The 22,923-nt window shown below is 43.5% G+C and overlaps 1 protein-coding gene across 1 annotated transcript; it reads right to left on the reverse strand.

Moving 5' to 3' along the window:
- Positions 1 to 3,847: 3,847 nt before the first annotated feature.
- SLC20A1 (solute carrier family 20 member 1) lies at positions 3,848 to 21,789 on the reverse strand. The gene is made up of 11 exons (XM_055243112.2): positions 21,570 to 21,789; positions 20,541 to 21,140; positions 20,239 to 20,379; positions 19,965 to 20,050; positions 14,897 to 14,993; positions 10,462 to 10,581; positions 8,578 to 8,847; positions 7,911 to 8,469; positions 7,122 to 7,307; positions 6,466 to 6,550; positions 3,848 to 4,806 (listed from the first exon to the last, which is right to left on the reverse strand). Exons 2-11 carry the CDS (start codon positions 20,872 to 20,874, stop codon positions 4,645 to 4,647), a joined length of 2,040 nt encoding a protein of 679 aa, XP_055099087.1. The 5' UTR covers positions 20,875 to 21,140; positions 21,570 to 21,789; the 3' UTR covers positions 3,848 to 4,644.
- Positions 21,790 to 22,923: the final 1,134 nt, after the last annotated feature.

The following is a 22,923-nucleotide window of genomic DNA, read 5'->3' on the forward strand; positions in this document are numbered from 1 at the left end:
CTAAAAATACAAAAATTAGCCAGGCATGGTGGCGTGCAACTGTAGTCCCAGCTACCTGGGAGGTTGAGACGGGAGAATCACTGGAACCCAGGAGGCAGAGGTTGCAGTGAGCCAAGATCACACCACCGTACTCCAGCCTGGGTGACGGAATAAGACTCTGTCTCGGGAAAAAAAAAAAAAAAAAAAAAAATTTGCCAGGTGTGGTGGTGTTCACTTGGAATCCCAGCTACTTGGGAAGCTGAGGCAGGAGAGTCGCTTGAACCGGGAAGGGGAGGTTGCAGTGAGCCAAGATCGCACCACTGCTCTCCAGCTTGGGTGACAAAGTAAACCACTGTCTCAAAAAAAAAAAAAAAAAAAATCAAAATTATCTGTTTGTGCATTGGCTGGATTAATGGAAGTTGTGTTTGATGGTAAAAAGCAAATTTTCATTTTCATTCAAGCCCCCAAAAGAACTGGAGCATAATCCCACAGTAGCACTGAAAGTTAGCCTATAGTAGTATCTCTCCCGCTGGAAGATAAGAAGGCAACACAACCAAAAGCTTTCTCATCTGGAGTGAACTGAGTAACAGATGTACAGTAGCCAATCACCAACAGACTTTGAAGGAAGTGACATGACAGATCACCCATCATGATGTGCCCGTTATTTTCTAAAGGTGATCTGTGGACTGAAGAGCTAACAGTGAAGGCTTTGCTTTATAGTTACTCAGTTAGTAGACGACGGTAACTGAAATATGAGCTGTGTTGTCAGGGGACTGGTATTTACCTAAACTGTAGTAACTAAACCGGTGCCTATTGAAGCCACCCTAAGGATGGGCTGTCTAGGCTGAAAACAGTGAGGTTAAAATATGTGGTGACCACTTCCCCCTCTGAGCCCTAGAACTTTCATTAGTTAGGCTTTTAGCCTTCTGAAGCTTTTCTGGGGTTCCTCCAAGGAAAGAGCCCAACCAGATCACCCTATGTCAGGGTTTCGCAACCTCAGCACTACTGACATTTCAGCCCAGGTATTTTCTGTTGTGGAGTTGCCCTGTGTACTTGTAGGACGCTTACAGCAGCATCTCTGGTCAGTACCATCCCCCAATTGTGACAACCAAAAATGTCTCCAAATATTACTACCATAAATGGGATAAGGGAGAGTCGCAAATGGGGACTGGGGACAGCAAAAGTCACCCCTGGTGGAGAACTCCTACCCAAGACAAAGGCCCAGTAGTCCCAGAAGTGTCACCCGCACTCAGCCAAAAAATGCGAGAGGGAAATAGTAACACAAGTATATTATTTAGATACACAGAGGCAAAAGCAGTGAAAGTGGTTGCCTCAGGAAAGGGAAATGTTGGCAGACCTGTTTTTGTTAACAAGCCTTGTTGGACCAGCTGGCTCTTCAATTTGCCCATACAACCTTGATTAAAAAAAAACTTTTAGTTAAGAAAAGGCAATGTCAGCTGAGCGTGGTGGCTCACGCCTGTAATCCCAGCACTTTGGGAGGCCAAGGTGGGTGGATCACCTGAAGTCAGGAGTTTGAGACCAGCCTGGCCAACGTGGTGAAACTCCGTCTCTACTAAAAATACGAAAATTAGTTGGGCATGGTGGCGCAAGCCTGTAATCCCAGCTACTCAGGAGGTTGAGGCAGGAGAATCGCTTCAACCCTGGGAGGCAGAGATTGCAGTGAGCCGACCTCGCGCCGTTGCACTCCAACTGGGCGACAAGAGTGAAACTCCATCTCAAAAAAAGAAAAGGCAATGTCTATGCCGAAAAAAAAAAGGGGGGGGGGGCCAGGGTTCTCACCATGTGTCCCTGCCCCATGGCAGACAACTGAAGTAGAAATATAACCTCTCCTCTGGTCCCTTCCCTAGCTCTAGAGGCTCCTCTCCCCCAGGTCTACCTGCTCTGCCTACAGAAACACATCCTTGGTCTAAGTCAGGGGTGTCCAATCTTTTTACTTCCCTGGGCCACACTGGAAACGGTGTCTTTAGCTGGACAAGCTTGGTCTAAGTATTTTCTCAGCTGTTCTATTCTGAGCCAAGTGAAAATGCCAGGGAGGGTCCTCTTCTCCATGTAATCACTGGGCTCTGAAATGATCTGGGCTTATGTGAGGTCATCCAGCACGAAGGGAAGGCAGTGCCAGAACTCTGAGGGTCTCCTCCCAGACCCTCAGTTCAAGGCCTAATGCTCAGTCACCCTTTACAACAGCCCCCTACCCTCCCTTCCCTCAAGTACCAAGTCATAAAGCTAGTTTCACCCAGCCCCAAAGGCTACAACTAACGTGCACCCTCTGCTAACTTACAATACTGGGCAAATACAGATGTTCTCCATGCCAGTTTCATCATGTACAAAATCAGGATAAGATCTACCACAAAAGGCCATGAGGATTAAATGTATGTAAAAAACTTAGTATAAGGCCTGTCACTAAATGGCAAACGTTCACGGAGAAGTCTTCTGCAAGATCATTAAACTGACAACAGGATGCAATGGCATGTACCCAGCCAGTGGCCTAACCTTGCAGGCACAGGTTAGACTAGGCACTGCCTTACCCTGTTAGATTCTTAGCGTTGGTTTCTAGTGAAACGCTCCGAATACACTCAAAATTCAAAAGTATTGTCCCAAACCCTCAGGACAGGAACTATCAATCTAGTTTGCCAAGAAATTTACTTTTCATTAATTTCTGATCAAGGGTAAAAATATAATGGGTCAGAACTGAAGAATCCAATACTGAGAACTTTTAAACGAAACTTAGCTACACATTGCCTCCCACTCATTTTTGCTTTCCTTGTACTGATGTCCTTTGAACACTAGTCTGAACTGCAGAATCCACTTATACGCAGACTTACTTTCACCTCTGCCATCTCTGAGACAGCAAGACCAACTCCTCCTTTCCTCCTCAGTCTACTCAAGATGACAAGGATGAAAACCTTTATGATCCATTTCCACTTAATGAATAGTAAATGTATCCTTATGGTTTTATTTCCTTTTCTCTAGCTTACATTATTGTAATACAGTATATCATACATACATATAACATGTAAAATATGTGTTCACAACTGTTTATGTTATTGCTAAGACTTCTGGTCAACCATAGGCTATTGGTAGTCAAGTTTTTAGTCAAAAGTTGTACACGGTTTTTTGACTGCATGGGGGTTGGTGCCCAACCTCCACACTGTTCAAGGGTTTACCATAATACCAAAGCTAAAAACAATCTACATAAAATAGTAAAATAAAGTTGTCCATTCAACAGTAAATCTTTGGCTGTGAAAAACCATGAGTAGGCCAGACGCAGTGAGTGGCTCATGGCTATAATCCCAGCACTTTGGGAGGCCAACGCAGGTGCATCACTTCAGGTCAGGAGTTTGAGACCAGCCTGGCCAACATGCCAAAAGCTTGTCTCTACTAAAAATTAGCCAGACGTGGTGGCGGGCGCCTGTAGTCCCAGCTACTCAGGAGGCTGAGGCAGGAGAATTGCTTGAACCAAAGAGGCGGAGGTTGCAGTGAGCCGAGATCACACCACTGCACTCCAGCCTGGTGACACAGCGAGACTCTGTCTCAAAAAAAAAAACAAACAAAAAGTATCAAAAGAAAAAATTGGAAAAACAAAACAATACAAAAAAAACACCACATGTGCTAACATGAAAGTGTATAGGCTGTGCTACTAAAAGAGAAAATGCCAAGTTGCTACAACAGTCCCTATGGAGTAATGTCATGCATATTCTGGGCACACAAGAAGCATACAGGGAGGGGTTGGGAGCTTTAAGTTGGACAGTAGCTCTCACTTGTTAAGATATTCACATCACCTATGATATAAGGCTAACTGATCAGGAGCCCAGGTGATTCAAGTATGAAAGAAAACCATGAGAACAAATTTTCTAAAAACTGTAGGCTTTTTTATTCAGTTAAGAGGTAGACAAATGAACATGGAAGGCTGTCCCATTTAACTTGCCCAAAGTTCACATTCCACTTCATTCATCCATCCCACACTGCCAGAAATCTTAAAGAAATAACCAAGATTGCCAAAAGGCTTTTCCTTCTTACTTCTTCTTAGCAATAACAGTCAATAAACTGCTTGCAAAAAAGTTACTAATTTAAATCTTCACTGTGTTCAAAGAATCTCATCCCTCTAAGAAGCTCCCGAATATGCCAACAGATCCTGCCACTACTGACAGGAGGGCAGAGTACCAAGGACTCTACTTATATAAGAGACTACAAGGGAAGTTGTAGTTATATTTTTGTTGTTAAATCCCTGTGCATGTGAGGGCAGAAGCTGGTGAAACCAACAATGCAGAGCATGCTCTGTCAAATGGCTCTGCATGGTTTAAAAAAAAAAAAAAAAAAATCACAAGTCATCTTCAGAGACCACATTAAAACATAATGGAATTGAAGCCTCATACAAAAAGTAGACAAATATGTACAGGAAGTCACAGCCCAGAAGGAAAGGGAACCTCAGCAGGAGCCAGTGGAACCCTGGCTATTTTACATAGCTAATTTTGAGACAATTCATATTTAGCACAAAAGCAGTTATAGCACAAGTAACACTTCCTTCCTCTGGCTCCCACATAAAGACTCTTGTCAGTCTTCTGTTAACACTGTAACATTCTTCAGGGGAGCAGGAATACCTAAGGTGGTCCCAAACATTGACACAAATTTTAATCTCAAACAGCTTCACATTCCGAGGATGACATATCTGAAGATTGCCATGATGGCAGCACTGATAACTCCAGAAATGGGGACCGTGACAAACCAGGCCATAAAAATGTTACGAAAGAGACGCCAGTCAACAGCCTTCTTGGACCGGAGCCAGCCAACAGATACAACAGAGCCCACCTAGAAGAGAAACAGACCAAGGAAACAGGTTATTAAAGTGCCAGTGGTATTTTGGCAAACAGACACCTGAGACTGTTTGGACAAGGAGCCCCAGACCCCAGACCCCAAGACCAAGTCCAAGAAAGCTGGTTTACAACAGGTTAAGAAGATTGGAAAAGGAAGGCAATTTGAAAATCCAATCATAATCTATACTAACGGTAGTAAAAGGACACAAGAACTATTTCTTTTCCCCTTCTAAGCTACTACTAAAATTTAATGAATATATACTGCTTTTATTTATTTATTTATTTAATTTTTTTTTTTTTTTTTTTTTGAGATGGAGTCTCTCACTGTCGCCCAGGCTGGAGTGCAGTGGCGCAATCTCGGCTCACTGCAACCTCTGCCTCCTGGCTTCAAGTGATTCTCCTGCCTCAGCCTCCCAAGTAGCTGGGATTACAGGCACCCACCACCACGCCTAGCTAATTTTTTGTATTTTTAGTAGAGATGGGGTTTCACTATGTTGGCCAGGCTGGTCTCAAAGTCCTGACCTCATGATCCGCCCACCTCGGCCTCCCAAAGTGCTGGTATTACAGGCATGGGCCACTGCGCCCGGTCTATACACTGCTTTTAATAACAAACTGCATTGTAAGTCTTCCTAAGATTATTTACAGAGTGGCTGATATTAAACCTAATAAACGATTGCCTGGAGACACATCCGGGTAGCAAACAGATGACTCAGCAGGATCCATGATGGACCAGCTTAAATGCTCTTAAAGAAACCAGTTTCTTCCTTTTCCTATCATTATTAGATTGTCATCAAACAACCTTAAGATTTGTTTTGTTTCTCAGTATTTCAATCCTGAGAGGCCCTGAAATATGCCTTCTGTAAATAAACTGCCTTGCCAACATTTTGGCAAGCCTCAGACTTATTAGAACCAGGCCTTCACCCACCACAAATGGCAGCAGAAACCCACCTGGCCAGAATTAAAGCACTCGCCAGTTTCTAAGCATACACCTACCCTGCTCTGAATGGCTTCCCCAAAGGCAAAGAACATAATGCTGTCGGCCGAGCGCAATGGCTCACACGTGTAATCCTAGCACTTTGGGAGGATGAGCCAGGTGGATCACCTGAGGTTAGGAGTTCATGACCCGCTTGGCCAACATGGTGAAATCCTGTGTCTACTAAAAATACAAAAATTAGCCAGGCATGGTGGCGGGTGCCTGTAATCCCAGCTACTTGGGAGGCTGAGGCACAAGAATCACTTGAGCCCAGGAGGCGGAGGTTGCAGTGAGCCGAGATTGTGCCACTGCACTCCAGCCCAGGTGACACAGCAAGACTCCGACTCATACATAAACAAAACATAATGGTGCCAAGTAGAAATGACTCTTGAGATTAAAAAAAAAAATTATTATAAAGAGACAACGAGGGAGGATTAAGTAACAAAGGAAGAGGTTAGTAACCAGAAATTACAGTAAGCTCTATATAAAAGAATGTTTCTATTATTTGGGGAGAATATCTATTTAATTGCTTAAATAAGAATAAACACAAGAAATAACTTATGAACTCTTCAGGACTCCAACTGCACAAAACTTTCTAAATCAAAGTATCAGAGAAGTAAAATTAAAAACCCTACATATTAGAAGAACCATTTGAAAGACACACATTGGCATTACACTTACTTTACAATGTGTTGTACTGATGGGAAGGCCAATATTTGATGCAATCACCACAGTGAGGGCAGATGCCAGTTCAATACTGAAGCCACTATAGACACAAAACGATTCGTCAGGAAGTGAGTTTGACTTTTTTGAGAAGGTAACACTACACCTCAAGTTAACACAGTCCTGCTTTGTTCTACTCAGTCACAAAACCTCCACTGACATCTTTATTTGCTATAACCCCTAAGATCTACTTTATTTAAATCAGGCCACAGATGCCCAGTTTCCTTATTCAAAGGTTTCAAGTTTTACGTTTTTCTGGAATCCCACTATTAAATAAAATTTGCACTTTTATTTTGAAGAGTTTGGTAAACATTGAGTCCTAGCTCCCAAGTAAAGACAAATAAAAGGCAAGTATACATAACGATCCGCTCTTAGCACACACAGCTTTCTCAGAAAAGTCCTTTTCTGCAGACCACCAGAGCTGAATGGTAAAATGTCTGACCAAAATATTTAAGGGCCACACAAGTAAAATCTAAAAAGAACACACTGACAATAAGAACATCATGAACTTATAGAAACTTGGTTACTTTAGAGATTTGTGTTAGCACTCGACAGTATTATATCTCTGAAAAAAATGAGTACTGACATTTGTAGAACCTGCTCCACCTACTTACCTAGAGGGTGTGATCGGTGTCAGATCCTTCCCCATGGTCTGGATAACTCTTCTTCCCCAAACCCATAGACCAATACAGATACCAACACCACCATACAGTAGAAGCCATATTGGTGTTGCCACTTTTGAAGAAACATCTCCCGTGTCATAAACCAAATATAAAGCAACCAGAGGCCCAATTGCATTGCTGGAAGAAACAAAGAGGGCAGAAGAGACTTTTCAGGTAGAACTAGATCTTGGCAAGACCCAATCTGCTGAATGACCTACCAGGTTGTCTAAAGTACAGCTTTCAAGCTCATCTGGCAAAAGGGCCTTTCTTTCTAAGGACATAAACATACGCAACAGAAAAATGAACACAGCTCTGACGGAGGGAATGCCATGCAAACGGTGGCCTCTTTCCTCCTATAGGCAGCTTAAAGTAACTCTCGGGTTCCAATAAACAGTTTACAAACCAAACTACAAAATCATTCTATATGAAAAACTTTTAAGTTTTCATCTTACATCCCACAATTCACTACCAAAGAACTGAATCTCATCTTGATAGACAAAAGCCTTCTCTGTGAAGAATATGTTTATATTTATCATCTACAAAAATAAACATTCTTTGTAATTCCTCTGAAGAATAAAACTTTACTGTCTTATTATGTCAATAACTGCTCTTACCTCATCCTATTTGGATTATTTGGGGTCCTGTAAATGCTAGGAGTACCACTACCACAAGCACAGGCCTATGACAAGGATAAATGGTTTAAAAATAGGGTTAGCAACACTAAGATCAATGTCAACTGACCTTACGTCATTGCCACCGTGGGCGAATGACCCAAAGCAGGCTGTAAGGATCTGCAGGAACTGGAAGAGGAGAGAAACTTCAGGCTTATCCTGGTCATACCATTCTTCTAGAGAGCCATTACTTCCTTTTCTGTCACCTAGACCCATCTCTGCCTTGACACTCATGTCTATCTCAGATGCCGAGTGAAGGTCAGACACAGCATTGCAGTAACTGGTGTAACTGTCCATTCGAATTCGCTTCTTGGAGTCTGCATTAGGCCATGTCAGCTTCTCCATTTCTTCGCCCTTCTGTTCACCTTCTTTGGCACGGAATGAATCCAGAGGCATGCCACATATTGCCATGGTATAGGAAGTATAGCTATTATTGCGCCTTAAGGGTTTGTCACCAGAGTCTCCCATGCAATCTCCCACCTTGGCAAGATGTAATTTATGGAGCAGCTCTTTGTACAGGCCAGAATCCTTATGCACGGTGTGATACTGGTAGTGGCCACTGGAGTTTATTTGGTTGCTGACGGCTTGACTGAACTGGACAAGGTTCCCATTAGGCAACTGCACTGCACCTAGTCAAGATCACCAAGGTGACATTCAGTACAAAAAGCATCAAATCCAAAACAGTAAGCCTTCTCACCACTGCAGGTAACAAAGTGAAACCAGGAATTCCAACTCACCATTCACGGTGCTATCTATGCTGGTTTCCTCTTTCAAGTCCACGCTGGGAAGCCTCTCTCGCTCTGGAGCTTCCTCCAAATCTCCAAGTTTGAATGAGACTGTTCTCTCCTCCACCACAGCCTGGAGGGGCACAGTGGCAGGCCCCACCTCAGAAACAGGATTCCTGTTTTCAGTATCACCGACAGACAACTTTGTTTCTTCATGGTCTTCTTTCAAGCTATTCTTTTTTTCCATTAAGGGGCTTTCAGAAGGACTACACTTTATTTCTCCTAGGGAAAAAAAAAGGGTTTTTTTTCGTTTGGTTGTGGCCATACTACTTTGTTCCACATCTCCTTTCCTCCACCCCCAAAAAACTCATCCCAAAACAAGAATGTATGTGAACTTCAATTAACATTCAGGAATATTTTTCCTGCCTGCTTTATCATTTGCCAGCAACACTCACTTGGGAACAACCAGCAATGCAGAACACCCTATGTCAGGGGTCCCAAAGTTTTTCTATTAATATTTTAGGTTTTATGGGCTTCTGTAGCACCATTCTTGTTTTGTTTTCACTTTTACAACCCTTTACAGATATAAGAATCCTTCTTAGCTCCCTGCTAACTCATTCTGTAGTGGAAAGTAGCTCAACCGTGGGGCTGATAATCTGAAACTAAAAATCTGAACTGTACCCAATTCTATTCTTTTTAAAAGAGGATTCTCTCAAATTTCAGTCCAACAATTCAAGCAAAGTGGCACAGCTCAATGCAGGGAACTAAAGACGACAACTTTAATTTCCACCTCGATAAAGCAGAGCTGTGCATCACGGCTCTAAATCCCACAGGCAGACCAGAGTATCTTCTGCCTCTTTCTCATGCCAGTGCTCAGTATGCTGACCTATCCATCCAGGTACCTCAGTCAAACTACAGACTAACTAACATAAAGCAAGACTTGTCTCATCTCCTCTCAGAGAGGGAAAATGAGGTCAGAGAGTCCTGAAAGCCTGGTTCCCACCGTGCACTCGGCACAGCCAGACTGGCACAGAACCTCTCGGAGGCTCCTCGGTTCAGCTGCGGTGACGCAGCATTCTTCCTAACACCACTGCAGTCTGTGCATCCCTCAGCTTCGAAAGGATAAACTTCAAATTGCTAACCCAGCCTTCACATAGATGAAAAGGGCAGAAGGATAAACTTCAAATTGCTAAACCAGCCTTCACATCGATGAAAAGGGCAGAAAATGATTCTGTCAAGGAAAAAAAAAAGTCTGATACTAACCAAAATTTACTCAGTATTTAATTACATGAGTGTGTTGTAATGGCCTAAATGATTCCTTCACATGACACTTGAAAATGTTTACTTCTAGAATCTGTGCTACAATTCTAGCAGACACACAATGTGTGGTTGTATATGTATTTGCATTGTATACTGCAATACAATGTCTACATGTATTCTAGCCCATATACAACATGTACACATTAGACTTAGCTTTGCTTGTCTGAATCTGAAGTTATACACAGAAGTAGTTGGGGTAAATGTTTCCTCTATGAAAATATCTTGTACCTACCCCTTATTTTTCATTAAGGTATCCTTGTACTTCTCAGTAAATATAGGCTACGATTTCTCTATTTATAATCTATCATGTCATTGGCAACTGATCAAGGAACACTAAAAAAAAAAATTCAATGCCCAGACTGTCTCTACAGGACAGGTTGAATACTCTTTATCACTAGGTCTTAGGTCATATAAGTCCATTTTTAAGAACAGTTTGGACAACAAACCCATATCCTCAAATTTTCCTTTAAAATCTCTTATTTTGCCAATCTCTCCTAATAGATTTTTACAGGTGGCCAAATAAAAAATAAACACAACATTAGTAGTTAAACTTTTCTGCTATAAGTTATTACTTACGTTCAATTTTTCTCTTCATCCTGGGACATACAAAGAACCAGACGATAAGGGCACAGAAAACTGCACATCCCACCGAGATGAGGATGGTACCCCACAGAGGAAGTTTGTCAAAGCCCAGCACTAGGAGATAAAATGGTGCATCTTGAAAACCCCAGGGCAACAGCCCCCTGCAATACTGTGTAAACCCTCCTCTGGGGACTGAGGGGTTCCCCATACCAGCCCATCACCCTTGACAGCTGCTGCCAAATTTAAGTGCACAGGATTACTGTGCTAGTGCCTATACAAATTTGGGAGAAAAACTCAATGATCATCTGAAAACCCACACCAGCCTAGCCCACTTGAACACCTGCGGGACTCAAGTGTCCTATGCTTGTCAACATACTAGCCTTTCTCCTTTCCTCACCTTGGAAGATAATAAGGATCACTACATGCTAAGGACCTATGACTAGCTATGAAAAAGACAGAAAGTGTTCCACTCCCCTAGCTCATGCTCATAACTGCCGCATATTCCATTACCACCTACAAACTTATTTTAATGTTAAAAGAATGATGTCTCAGTGGCCACATTTGTCATGCTGACAGAATTCTGTGTAAAAGTGATTACATTCATTATACTGGCCTTTAGTAAAATGCTTTAATGAGATTATCTCCTTGAAAGCAGTATCAAAGCAAGATACAGAAAATAAGGATATTATCTATCAAAAGTTAATAATTTAAGGAATAGTTGTAAAAGTTTTGTCTTTCAGCCAGGCACGGCGGCTCATGCCTGTAATCCCAGCACTTTGGGAGGCCGTGGCAGGCAGATCACTTGAGGTCAGGAGTTCGAGACCAGCCTGGCCAACATGGCAAAACCCTGTCTCTACTAAAAATACAAAAAAAAAATTAGCCGGGCGTGGTGGTGGGCGCCTGTAGTCCCAGCTACTCGGGAGGCTGAGGTGGGAGAATCACTTGAACCTGCGGGGGGGGGGGGGCGGAGGTTGCAGTGAGCTGAGATTGCACCACTGCCCTCCAGCCTGGGTGACAAAGCCAGACTTTGTCTCAAAAAAAAAGTTTTGTCTTTCACACACACACACAAAGTTTAGTGGTAATTTCACTAACAAGTCTTATCTTTTTTAAAAAAAAGACTTGCCTAGCAACACTGTTCACATGGTTTAAGGATGAGTAATATTAGTCATTATCTGATTGTCATGTGCATGCCAGTAGGCTCCAAACCATTAGCCTGTACTAAAGACAGAAGTAAAGCACTGGCCAGGCACAGTGGCTCACGCCTGTAATCCCAGCACTTTGGGAGGCTGAGACGCGTGGAGCACCCGAGATCAGGAGTTCAAGACCAGCCTGGTCAACATGGTGAAACCCCGTTTCCACTGAAAATAAAAAAAAATTAGCTGGATGTGGTGGTGGGCACCTATAATCCCAGCTACTCGGAAGGCTGAGGCAGCAGAATCACTTGAACCCTGGAGATGGAGGTTACAGTGAGCCAAGATCGTGCCACTGCACTCCATCCAGCCTGGGTGACAAGAGCGAAACTCCGTCACAAAAACAAAAAGAAGTAAAGCACTATACAATCCAATTTAAATCTAACAGATGTTATAATGATCTCTAGCTACTCAGGAGACTGAAGTGTGAGAACACCTTGAGCCCAGGAACACAAGGCCAGCCTGGGGAACACAGCAAGACCCCAACTCTGAAAAAAAAAAAAAAGGTAAAAAAAAAAACCATAAAAGATATTACAATGATCTGTAATTGATATCTAGGAATAGCTTAGTTACTTCTGCTTGCTTTATTTTGCTTGTTATGTATGAAATCACAGATGCTCCTCAACTTACAATGAGGTTATGTACCTATAAACCCACCAAAAAGTCAAATAACTGAAGGTTGAACCATGAAGTCGGGGACTGCTTGTACTTATAAACTGGAAATTCTATCATGCCCCCAAATGATTAATCTTTAAAAATCAGATTCAAGGCCAGATGTGGCGGCTCACGCCTGTAATCCCAGCACTTTGGGAGGCTGAGGTCAGTGGATCACCTGAGGTTGGGAGTTCAAGACCAGCCTGACCAACACGGTGAAACCACGTCTCTACTAAAAATACAAAAATTAGCTGGGCGTGGCGATGCACATGTGTAATCCCAGCTACTCGGGAGGCTGAAGCAGAATCGCTCGAACCCGGGAGGTAGTGGTTGCAGTGAGCCAAGTTCATACCACTGCACTCCAACCTGGGTGACAGGGCGACACTCTGCCTCAAAAAAAAAAAAAAAAAAAAAAATCAGATACAAATTGAGTCCCTTCAAAACTAAAATTCTTTTATTGAACTTTTTTTTTTTTTTTTTTTTTTTTTGAGACAGCATCTCACTCTGTCGCCCAGGCTGGAGTACAGTGGCACAATCTTGGCTCACTGCAACCTCTGCTTCCCAGGCTCAAGTGATTCTCCTGCCTCAGCCTCTGAAGTAGCTGGAATTACAGGTGCCTGCCACTGCACCCGGTTAGTTTTTGTAGTTTTTAGTAGAGATGAGGTTTCACCATCTTGGCCAGGCTGGTCTTGAACTCCTGACCTCATGATCCACCCATCTCGGCCTCCCAAAGTGCTGGGATTACAAGCATGAGCCACCGTGCCCTGCCCCAAACTACAATTCTATGGTGACTATGTATCTTTAAATTTTAATTTCTGCTTTGAATTTTGATCATGTGGTCACACAAACTAAAATATACATGAAATTACTGTCTATCACAATTTTAAGTTGGTCTACATTCCAAGTCAAAAAGGAAAGAGACTCGTTTTTCTTACAAATGATCCATAAAGGACAGAACGAAAATATATAAGTTTCTATTTTCAAAATGATTCTAATTTCACTCAACTCTGAGCTTTGCTTCTACCACGTAAACAATGAGTGCTAAGAGCGTCATGGGAGACTTTTTAGTTTATCACAAAGGACTCAGTTTACAATGGAAATCTGGCATACAAGCTTCTCTTCACCTGCACATAACAGTTCAGTATAGTCTAAGTAAGAACAATATTTTCTTAAAGTTGTCTGTTTCATTCCTGATTATTCCAAGAATTAATCAGCAAGATAAAACATACTTAGCTCCATCTAACAAAATGCACATATAATCCCTGAATCTAAAATAAGATAAAAAATTAAAATATTGGCCAGGTGCGGTGATCATGCCTGTAATCCCAGCACATTGGGAGGCTGAGGCAGGCGGATCACCTGAGGTCAGGAGTTGGAGATCAGCCTGACCAACATGGAGAAACCCCATCTCTACTAAAAATACAAAATTAGCCAGGCTTGGTGGGTCCCTGTAATCCCAGTTACTTGGGAGGCTGAAGCAGGAGAATTGCTTGAACCCGGGAGGTAGAGGTTGTGGTAAGCCAAGATCATGCCATTGCACTCCATCTTGGGCAACAAGAGCAAAACTGTCTACAAATAAATAAATAAAAAATAAAAATATTTAGCTAACTCTACTTTGGGTCAGTAACTTACTACTTCAGTGAGGTTTAAGAAGCAAGTCACAACCCATTAGTCAAAACTGAAATCATTTCAGTGGGCCAGAACAAATGTTAAAAAAAAAAGAGAGAATTTGAAAATATGGGTGCATAGCACATAGTAAGCGTTTTAAGTGGCTTCATGACACTATTCCAGTTATCTTTTTCTCTACATACATATGTGTGTGTCCTGTATTTCATCCAGTGGGTCACAGTATAAAGAATAAAAGTCACTGCCTATGTAGTCACAGACCATCAGGCCAAATGAGTCTAGATACCAAAACTGTACTGTCCTGCCAGTTACAAGTTACCAATCTTTTGTTGTTGCTAAATTAAACTTGTAGCACCATAATTTAATCCATGCCTTGCCTTAGTCCCATACATGAAAGTCATCAACATTTCAACCTTTATATTTTCACAAATTATTTTTCCTCTTAGCTGCATGAATTTCTTCTTCCAAGTGCACTTAGAGCAGGTGGTAAACATCCCAACTCTTCTCATTCAAGCAGATTCATGGAAGTTTAGTACTTAGAAACAACAGTATCTCCATTTGGGAGAGAAAAATGAGAATATCCAGCAAACCAGTCCTAAACGACTGATTACTGAAGATCAGATATAACTAATGACTTCAGTAGTTGAGGTCAGTATTATTTCCAGCATTTTTAGCATAGACAGGAGAAAGGGAAGGAGATGATCATATTATCAGTGGATCCTGTGAAGACTAAAGAGGAAAGGTCTGTAGTGATTTAGAATCTGAGCAGGTCTCTTTGGTTGAAAAACTATCTAGGTTAACTCAGCGTACACTAGCCTGCAGCCTTCTGAAATGGGCGCAGGCCAGCCACCTTCTAGAAGATTTCAGCCCTGTAAAGCAAAAAGGGGTAAATTGGGCATTTAATCCAAGTTTTGTAAACAACTTTAAATTCACATTTAAATATTTTGATAGGTACTTACACGGTGCTCCAGTATACATGATGGAAAAGAGGTTTATTCCAACTGTGCAGGCATAGAAAACTGGCAAAGCTCGCAAACCATTAGGAACTGGATCTGCCTGTAAAACATCATTAAGATCAATATCTTAAAAGGTATAAAGGTTAACCCATTTCCACAGAATCTTTTAACAGGGTAGGTTTGGGAATTATAGTGCCAATAACTGTCTCTCCAGAGTAGTTTCCAAGGACAACAGGGTTTTTCCTGCATTTGCGCCTGAAATTCTTCCTATGAAGGCTAATTCCAACTTCTACCTGTTTTTTTTTTCTTTTTTCTATTTTAAATAACAAGACTAACTGTACCAGTGACTGATAACATCCTGAATAAAGATTGCAATACCCACATTCTAAGGTATCCAAAAGCCCTAATATAAACTTGAGCACACACCTGAGGATAGGCTATACTCTACGTTTGTAAGAGATGTCAAGAAACAGACTATGTTAGGATGTTGCTTACCTGACTTCGTATCTTCAAAGACTAAAACAACATGCAGACTATGCGTACGGCAACCATCTTATCTACATCTGACAAAGATGCCACAATTAATGCTTTACCAAAGTTCAATGATAGTAACTGATTGCACACAAGGTCATCCACTCACTCAACAGACTGTGTGCCAAGCATTATTCTGGGCACTGAAATATAGGAGGGAATAAGACCAACAAGTTCCTGTTCTAATAGAACTGACACTCACCTTCTAGTATGAAATAATGTAAAGTACTGACAAATGCTGTGAAGAGAAATAAAGAAGGGTAAGAGGACAGTGATGGAAGGGGGGGCACCATTCGGGTGGGGAGGGTCAAGGAATAAGCATGACATAAATGTAGTAAGCTAGCAAGCTGTGTACATTAACTAGGAGTACAGAAGGGGCAAACCACCTGATTATTTGGGTACTGAATGTTCCAGACAGAGATATCAGCAAGTGCAAAGGCCCTGAGGCAAAAACTTAAAATATTTAAGGAACAGTAAGGCCACTGACTAAAAATAAGAATTCTACCATACCTAGTACGTATTAATTCTATAGGAGAATACCCAAGTCAAACACCAAAAGAATGGGAGGAGGCTGGGCGCGGTGGCTCACACCTGTAATCCCAGCACTTTGGGAGGCCGAGGCAGGAGAATCATGAGGTCAGGAGATCGAAACTATCCTGGGTAATAATATGGTGAAACTCTGTCTCTACTAAAAATACCGAAAAAATTAGCCCAACGTGGTGGCAAGCATCTGTAGTCCCAGCTACTCAAGAGGCTGAGTCAGGAGAATCACTTGGACCTGGGAGACAGAGGTTGCAGTGAGCGGAGATTGGGCCACCTCACTCCAGCCTGGGCAACAGAGTAAGACTCCATCTCAGAAAAAAAAAAAAAAAAAAATTGGGAGCAAAGATCTGAATACATATATGGGAAGGCTAAAAACTTTATAAAGACCTAGCCTAAAAGGTTTAATGCTATCTTGATCACAATTCCAGTGGAAAGTCTTGGGGAGGAAAAACAGAGAGTAAAACTCTACAGCTTCTAACAATAATCAATACACTGGAAAGTTAGTAGCTTAAGACCAGTGAAACAAGGGAAAGCTCAGACCCATGTGTAAAGGTACCATTTCAAATTAGCAGAGATGGACGCCCATTGAAAACCACTCTAAAATTTAACTTTTATCTATAGTTTAATAGAGAATGTTAACAGAGAGTGAAATAGCCAAAACAAAAACAGCAGCATACAGAAATCAAGAACTGTTAAGCATCCTTGAATAACTAACTCAACAGTGGTCAAACTCTGAGGGCAGTCAACAAGATTAGGAAACTAAGGTGTATATTTTTATTCTAAAGACTAGTTATAAGAAAATGCAGGTCAGGTGTGGTGGTGGCTCATGTCTGTCTGTAATCCCAGCACTCTGGGAGGATGAGACAGGGGATGGCTTGAGCCCAGAAGTTCAAGACCAACTTGAGCAACAGAGCAAGACCTCACCTCTATAAAATATAAAAAGTTAGCCAGATGTGGTGGCACACACCCACAGTCCCAGCTACTCTGGAGGCTGAGGCAGGAGGATCGCTTGAGCCTGGGAGGTCAAGGCTGCAGTGAGCTTCAATTAAGTCACCGTACTCCAGCCTGGGGGACAGGGCGAGACTTCGCTTCTTAAGAAAAAAAAAAAAAAAGGCCAGGTGCGGTGGCTCAAGCCTGTAATCCCAGCATTGGGAGGCCAAGGCGGACAGAGCACCTGAGGTCAGGAGTTCAAGACCAGCTTGACCAACATGATGAAACCCCGTCTCTACCAAAAGTACAAAAATTCAAAAATACTAGCCGGGTGTGGTGGCGGGCACCCATTACCCCAGCTACTCAGGAGGCTGAGGCAGGAGAATTTCTTGAGCCCGAGAGGCGGAGGTTGCAGTAAGCCCAGATCGTGCCATTGCATTCCAGCCTGGGCAAGAGTGAGACTCCGTCTCAAAAAAAAAGACTCCAAAAAACCCAACCCAAGACTCCCACCCCCAAAAATTTCCTGGGTTTTAAAGACATTATGTGGGGACTTCTCAATAGATTTTCAAAGATATTTCGTAATATGGTTATCCATAAATCAAATTGTAATTGACTAGTCTGAAGTAGCAGCCTGTGTATTTATTATAGCATAGCCCAATTAAGTATTCCCTGAGGTAAACAAATCTGAGGTATTCTCTACACAAAGTTGTTGGGGATGGGGTAGGGTATGAATGACATTACTATACCGATAGTTTATTATGAAATACAGGTTCATGGTCAAAAAAAATATCAAAAGTTCCAGAGAGTCTAGGAAGAAGGTAAAACAAGAAAGGTCTCTCATCATTGTAGAGATCCACCTAACACACAAGTAAAACTTCACCTGGAAATAATGTGAATGCCTCATCGTCTAGTCGTGTGGGATAGGAAAGGTCTTCACAAAACCCCCCATCTTCACCAGAATAGTTCACTCTTACATATTGGATATTCTGGTTTTGTCTAAAGAAAAGGGAAGACATCCTAGATATATTTCTAACAAATGAGAATGCCAAAAGCCCTATTTTCTTTGACTAGAATTTAAAAATACTCCACAGGAGCACTGAAGTGTATTCCTTCTGTGCGATGCCAGTCCTAAACAGAGTACCTCACCTCCATTCTGTCTGTTCCCACTAGATCCCCAACATGCTTGGAACAAACATTCAGAGAATAGAAAATGTTTAAAAGCAATTTTTTGAAATAAAAAAAAAATCATTTTAATCTTAATTTTCAAGATAGACATTTAAGAGTTGGAATATATCTTAATGGTCAAATATTCCGATTTTAGCAGTTAAGATACCCAAAGCTTACCAGTCTAAGGATATTTTCTTGAAATTTAACTCCTAAAAGGAAGCAGAAATATTCATACTCATCTGAAAACTCCTGTTACTGAGGGACTGGCCTGCAAGAGTGTGTGTGTGCGCATGCACAGAGTGGGGGAAGATCCTCAAAGTCAATATTGTTTTAAACACTATGCCAATCATTCATCATCATTTGATCATGCCCATTCCCATACCCATATAAGAAATATACAATTAAGAAATCAGTTACTGTAACTAACTTCAGCTCTCAGTAACACCGTGGGGGTATGCATTCCTCAAATGAGAGGTTCTGGGCACCTGAGAATCCCTCTTTGCACCTCAGAGCACCACCATTCCCCCTCCGGGGAATAAGTGTTTTGTGGAAGTGAAACACACAAACCCTCTCCAAAAACAAAATGACCTGCTACTCAATAATCAACACAGGGCCAGTATAAACCTTTACCAAGCAGGAATTCACAACAGGAGATCCTACTAATGCTTTTGACTCTCTGCTAAGTAGCAAGATATAGGGTTCTAACGAAAACACTAAAAAAAAAATCTGCTCCATGACTACTGGTGAGCCTCTAATTTAAGCATCCCAGTATCATACAATACAGTTGTAAGGAGTGGGAAGGTAGATGCTTATCGTACCTGTCTGCTGAATAAACCAGTACCAAACCTAAGAGTCCATAAATATCAATGAACTATTTACTCTCATATTATACCAGGCTAAAGATATTTCAAGTTTTCAAAGTGTTAAACTGCTATACTCTGCCAGATTCTGGCTATGGAAAACAGTGATTAGTGAATCACTTTACTAGTCATAGAATTTCTAGAGAGAAGAGACAAATCTTTCCCTAGAGAAGCTTACAATTAGACCAGACAAGTGGGTCTGAATACATTCTTACCTGCTGGGATTTATGCTATCTCACTCAGATTTCTACAGTTTAGGAACACTTTTAAGAACTTACAATGGATTGTTAAGAGCCATTCACCTTAGAAAAAGGACAACTTTGTTTCCTGAGAAAAATGCATTTATCCTCACTGTAACTCAGTCCTATGCCAACATAATCCCTTGTCAACATTTATTTTGGAGCCAGCATGACTTCTTGATAAAAGAAATGCAAACTGTGTCACTTAAAAGGGATTTTCAAATGGACAGGAAATTAAATGGCTGCCTGAATTTTTTTTTTTTTTTTTTTTTTGGCCAAAAACTACCTTTAACTGGTTCTTTTCAACTATTCTGAGAAATTGGAGTCAAGTCACTATGGGAGGCAGAGTCCTCATCTAGAAGCTTATAAACTGGTTATGATAATCAGCAGGCAGAGACCCATTTAACTGGCAGCTTAGTAAAAAAGCCACAGGGGACACTGTCTTGAACTCCAAGCTTACGCATTATATTAGCCTGAATATAATGGTGATTTAAACAAATAATCTGTATACAGCTACACAAAGCCACCCAAAATAAATTTCCTTATTTTTTTGCTCCCAGTTTCTCCTATTTCTTGGCACATCATAGTATTCAATTTTTCCTTCCTGACTGCCCTCTTGAGTATTAAAAACTCGCTTTCAGAGAACTCCACAACATACAAGAAATGCACAGAACAAAGAACTTTTTTTAATTTTCCAAGGCCGCATACCTATACACCAATCACATCTGCAAAAGTACCACTGGGTTTGAAATGGATTGGGTGTGCTCCATGAAAGGTCTTCATACGGGGGAGAAAGGTTACCTTATGGAGGATGAATGCACGAACTAGGAAGAATAAAATTCCAGACATAATTCCAGAAAGCAGTGGGGACACGAACCAAGACATCACTGGAATAGAACACATTAAGAAAAAATATCAAATAACGAAAATCAGAAACCAAAAACCACTTTAAATGTTTACGAGTTCAAAATTCTTTGGTCTGTCCCTCCACATTAGAACACATCCTCCCATACCTAATGCCATGGTAACATACGAAGAAAACGAAAATTAAGAAGCCATTTGGAATTAAACATACCAATTTTTATCAGTTCAGACCACTTGACACCCTCCTGCCCCTTTGCCACGAGGGAGAAACCAATGGTTGCACCAACAATACAATGGGTTCCAGAAATGGGGAGCTTCAAAAACGAAGCCACTAGTTGCCACACAGCAGAACCTGAAACATAGTGAAGTTTTATTAAGTAAATAGCAAAATTCCATTATGTAAGTGGCGCATTCAGAAAGGTTAATCGGAAAGGTTAAGCACAAAAATGGAACCACCCATGATACAAATTTGCTCACCCACCACGAAGAGGACAAAACATAAAAAGAACTTACCAAACATAGCACTGACTGAGCCGGCCATCAGCAGCCCTTGAGTCGAGTTGTACATCTCCACGTCAATCAAGCCCTTCCGGATGGTTTCGCTCACTTTGGCCCCCAGTAAGACAGAGCCCACTGTTTCAAAGATGCTAGCTAGGATGCAGGCTTGCTTCAGGGTCACTACACCTGAGCCCACAGCTGTACCAAAAGAATTTGCTACATCATTGGCTCCCACGGAGAATGCCAAGACAAATGCAATAATGAAGCCCAGGATGAGCATCCATAGGTAGTCCACCAAAGGACCAGAAGCGGCGGTAGCAGCTGTAGTACTGGTAATCAGCGTTGCCATTCTCTAGAGTAGTGGTTATTTAGTAAGAGAACTACTGAGCCGCTTTCAAGATGTGTAAACAGAATATGAGGTATCAAAAATGCTATAATAAATAATATATATTATATAAAATTAAATACTGTAAACTACGGCACAGAAACCGAGCTGGGGAGTTACTGCTATACGCTGCGTATGGGCATCTGTTGTCTGGGGTTTCTTTGGCTCAGGAGGGCTAAAAGCACGGAGCAGAATTCCATGGCGGAGAAGAGAAAGGACGCAAATTCATCCTGCGGGGGACGGGGGGAAATAACAATAGCTGCGTGCCCCTGGGGGGCCAGTGGGGCACCCCGCTCTGCCCACGCGCCTGGGGCCCCGCAGTGGCCTCTGCCGGCTACTCCAGACCCCCATCCCCAGTAGGACGCGCGAGATGGCGAGGCACGTGGCTCCGGGTCCTCCGCGGCCCGCGTGCGCCCAGCCCAGCCCCTGCGCTGCCAGCCCGCGCGCGCCCTCCGCGCGAAAACCGGAAAAGGGCCGTTCCCGCGCGCGCCGCCCGGGGACCGCCAAAAAGGCCCGCGGGCGGACGGGCGGAGTGGAGGCGGCCAGCGGCGAAGAGAGAAGCCAGCCGCGCCGCCCACGCCGGCCGCCTCTAGCGCCACCGCGTCCGCGCCGGCCCCGGGGAGAAGAAAGAGCCTTTACCAGGCGGCGCCACTACTCACCAGGGAAAAGGGAGGGCGGAGTGGGAGACGAGGAGATCGAGGCGGCGGCGGCGGCTGGAGCCACAGGCACACGCGCCTGCGAACGGCGAGCACGCGGCCCGGGTCGGCGGCACCGGGGACAGGTCCGCGGGACTCACGACTTTCCCAGGAAGCAGCCGCGGGGGCCTCAGCAGCCGAGAAGAAGAAACACGCAGCGAGCGCCGGCAGCCATCACTCCAGCGGAGCACGCCGCCGGCCCCTACTTATAGCCCGCGCCGCGACCCGCGTGACCCGCCGCGCCTCGCGCCGGCCCCGGAGCCCCGCCCCCGGCATGACGCAGCCCTCCTCAGCTCAGCGTGCCCAGCCGGGTGAGCCCGACAGTGGCGCTCATTGGCCCGGCCCGCGTCGGCGGCCACGCCCCCAGCGGGGAGCCGGTCCACGTGGGGCGGAACAGCCCCCTCCCTGCGGCCTCGCCCTGGAGTCTCTGCACTGTCTGGCCCCGCCGGCTGATTACCCCAGAGATCAAGGGGGACCTCGCCGTCCCCCTGGAGGCTGTCATGCGGGGTTACAGAGGCTGCCACCAAAGTCATTCCTAGCTCCTCTCTCGGGGCTCCAGAAAGCCGTCCGCGCCTCCAGCCGCACTTTCAGCGCACGCATGACCTGCCGCGCCCGGTGGCCACACCCGTCCCGTCTGCCGGGTGACGCTGCGGGAGATCTTGCGCCCTGGGGCTCCGGATCCAGTTCTGGCACGTTGTTGCACCTGTGACTTGTCCTTGGCCTGGCACTGTCCCTCGCCTGGGGGAAGGGGGGGAGATGCTCACGTGGCCGCTTTGCTCCCGCAGTCATGCACTTGGGTGAAAACAGACTGAAGAGTCACGGGAACCAGCTTGTCTCCCCAGTTATGGCGCAGAGCTGCAAGGATGGCTGTGGGTCATTAATTTCTCCGTGGCTGACCTGTGTTTGTAACGCCGCAGTTGTTGCGAGGGGGAAGGACACTGCTTCGGATTCAAATTCTGACTCCTTGCTGCAGTGTGTCACCTTGAGCAAGTCCCAGATCTCTGCCTTCTCACAATTGTAAAATGTTAACAGTGGCTGCCTACCTTGTGGCTGGAATTAAATGAATTAACGTGTGTGAATGCTACTAGAATTCAGTACATGTTCAGGAAAAGCTGATTTCCGCTTTGCTGTTACCGTGAATATTCCTGTTTTAGGATGTAGAAAAGGGTGGAAGGGGATGTTATTGCATCCTGGAAGCTTATCCTTTTGAGGTAAAGATTGATTTCTGGTCCCCTGCGTGGTATATAGTGTAGTCTTGACATTATTTAGATGTGTTATGCACATTTGGGTGTTGATGATATGGCTTAAGATCAAGACT

The sequence above is a fragment of the Symphalangus syndactylus genome, chromosome 14 (assembly GCF_028878055.3).
Source record: "Symphalangus syndactylus isolate Jambi chromosome 14, NHGRI_mSymSyn1-v2.1_pri, whole genome shotgun sequence".
NCBI lineage: Eukaryota > Metazoa > Chordata > Mammalia > Primates > Hylobatidae > Symphalangus > Symphalangus syndactylus.

Bases quoted from the DNA above. Each gene is read 5' to 3' on its own strand.
- SLC20A1 (XM_055243112.2), bottom strand. From the start codon at position 20,874: ATGGCAACGCTGATTACCAGTACTACAGCTGCTACCGCCGCTTCTGGT. The intron at 8,470-8,577 runs GTGAGTTGGAAT...GATCTTGACTAG, and splicing joins CATAGATAGCACCGTGAATG to GTGCAGTGCAGTTGCCTAAT. The intron at 4,807-6,465 runs GTAAGTGTAATG...TTTCTCTTCTAG, and splicing joins TCAGTACAACACATTGTAAA to GTGGGCTCTGTTGTATCTGT.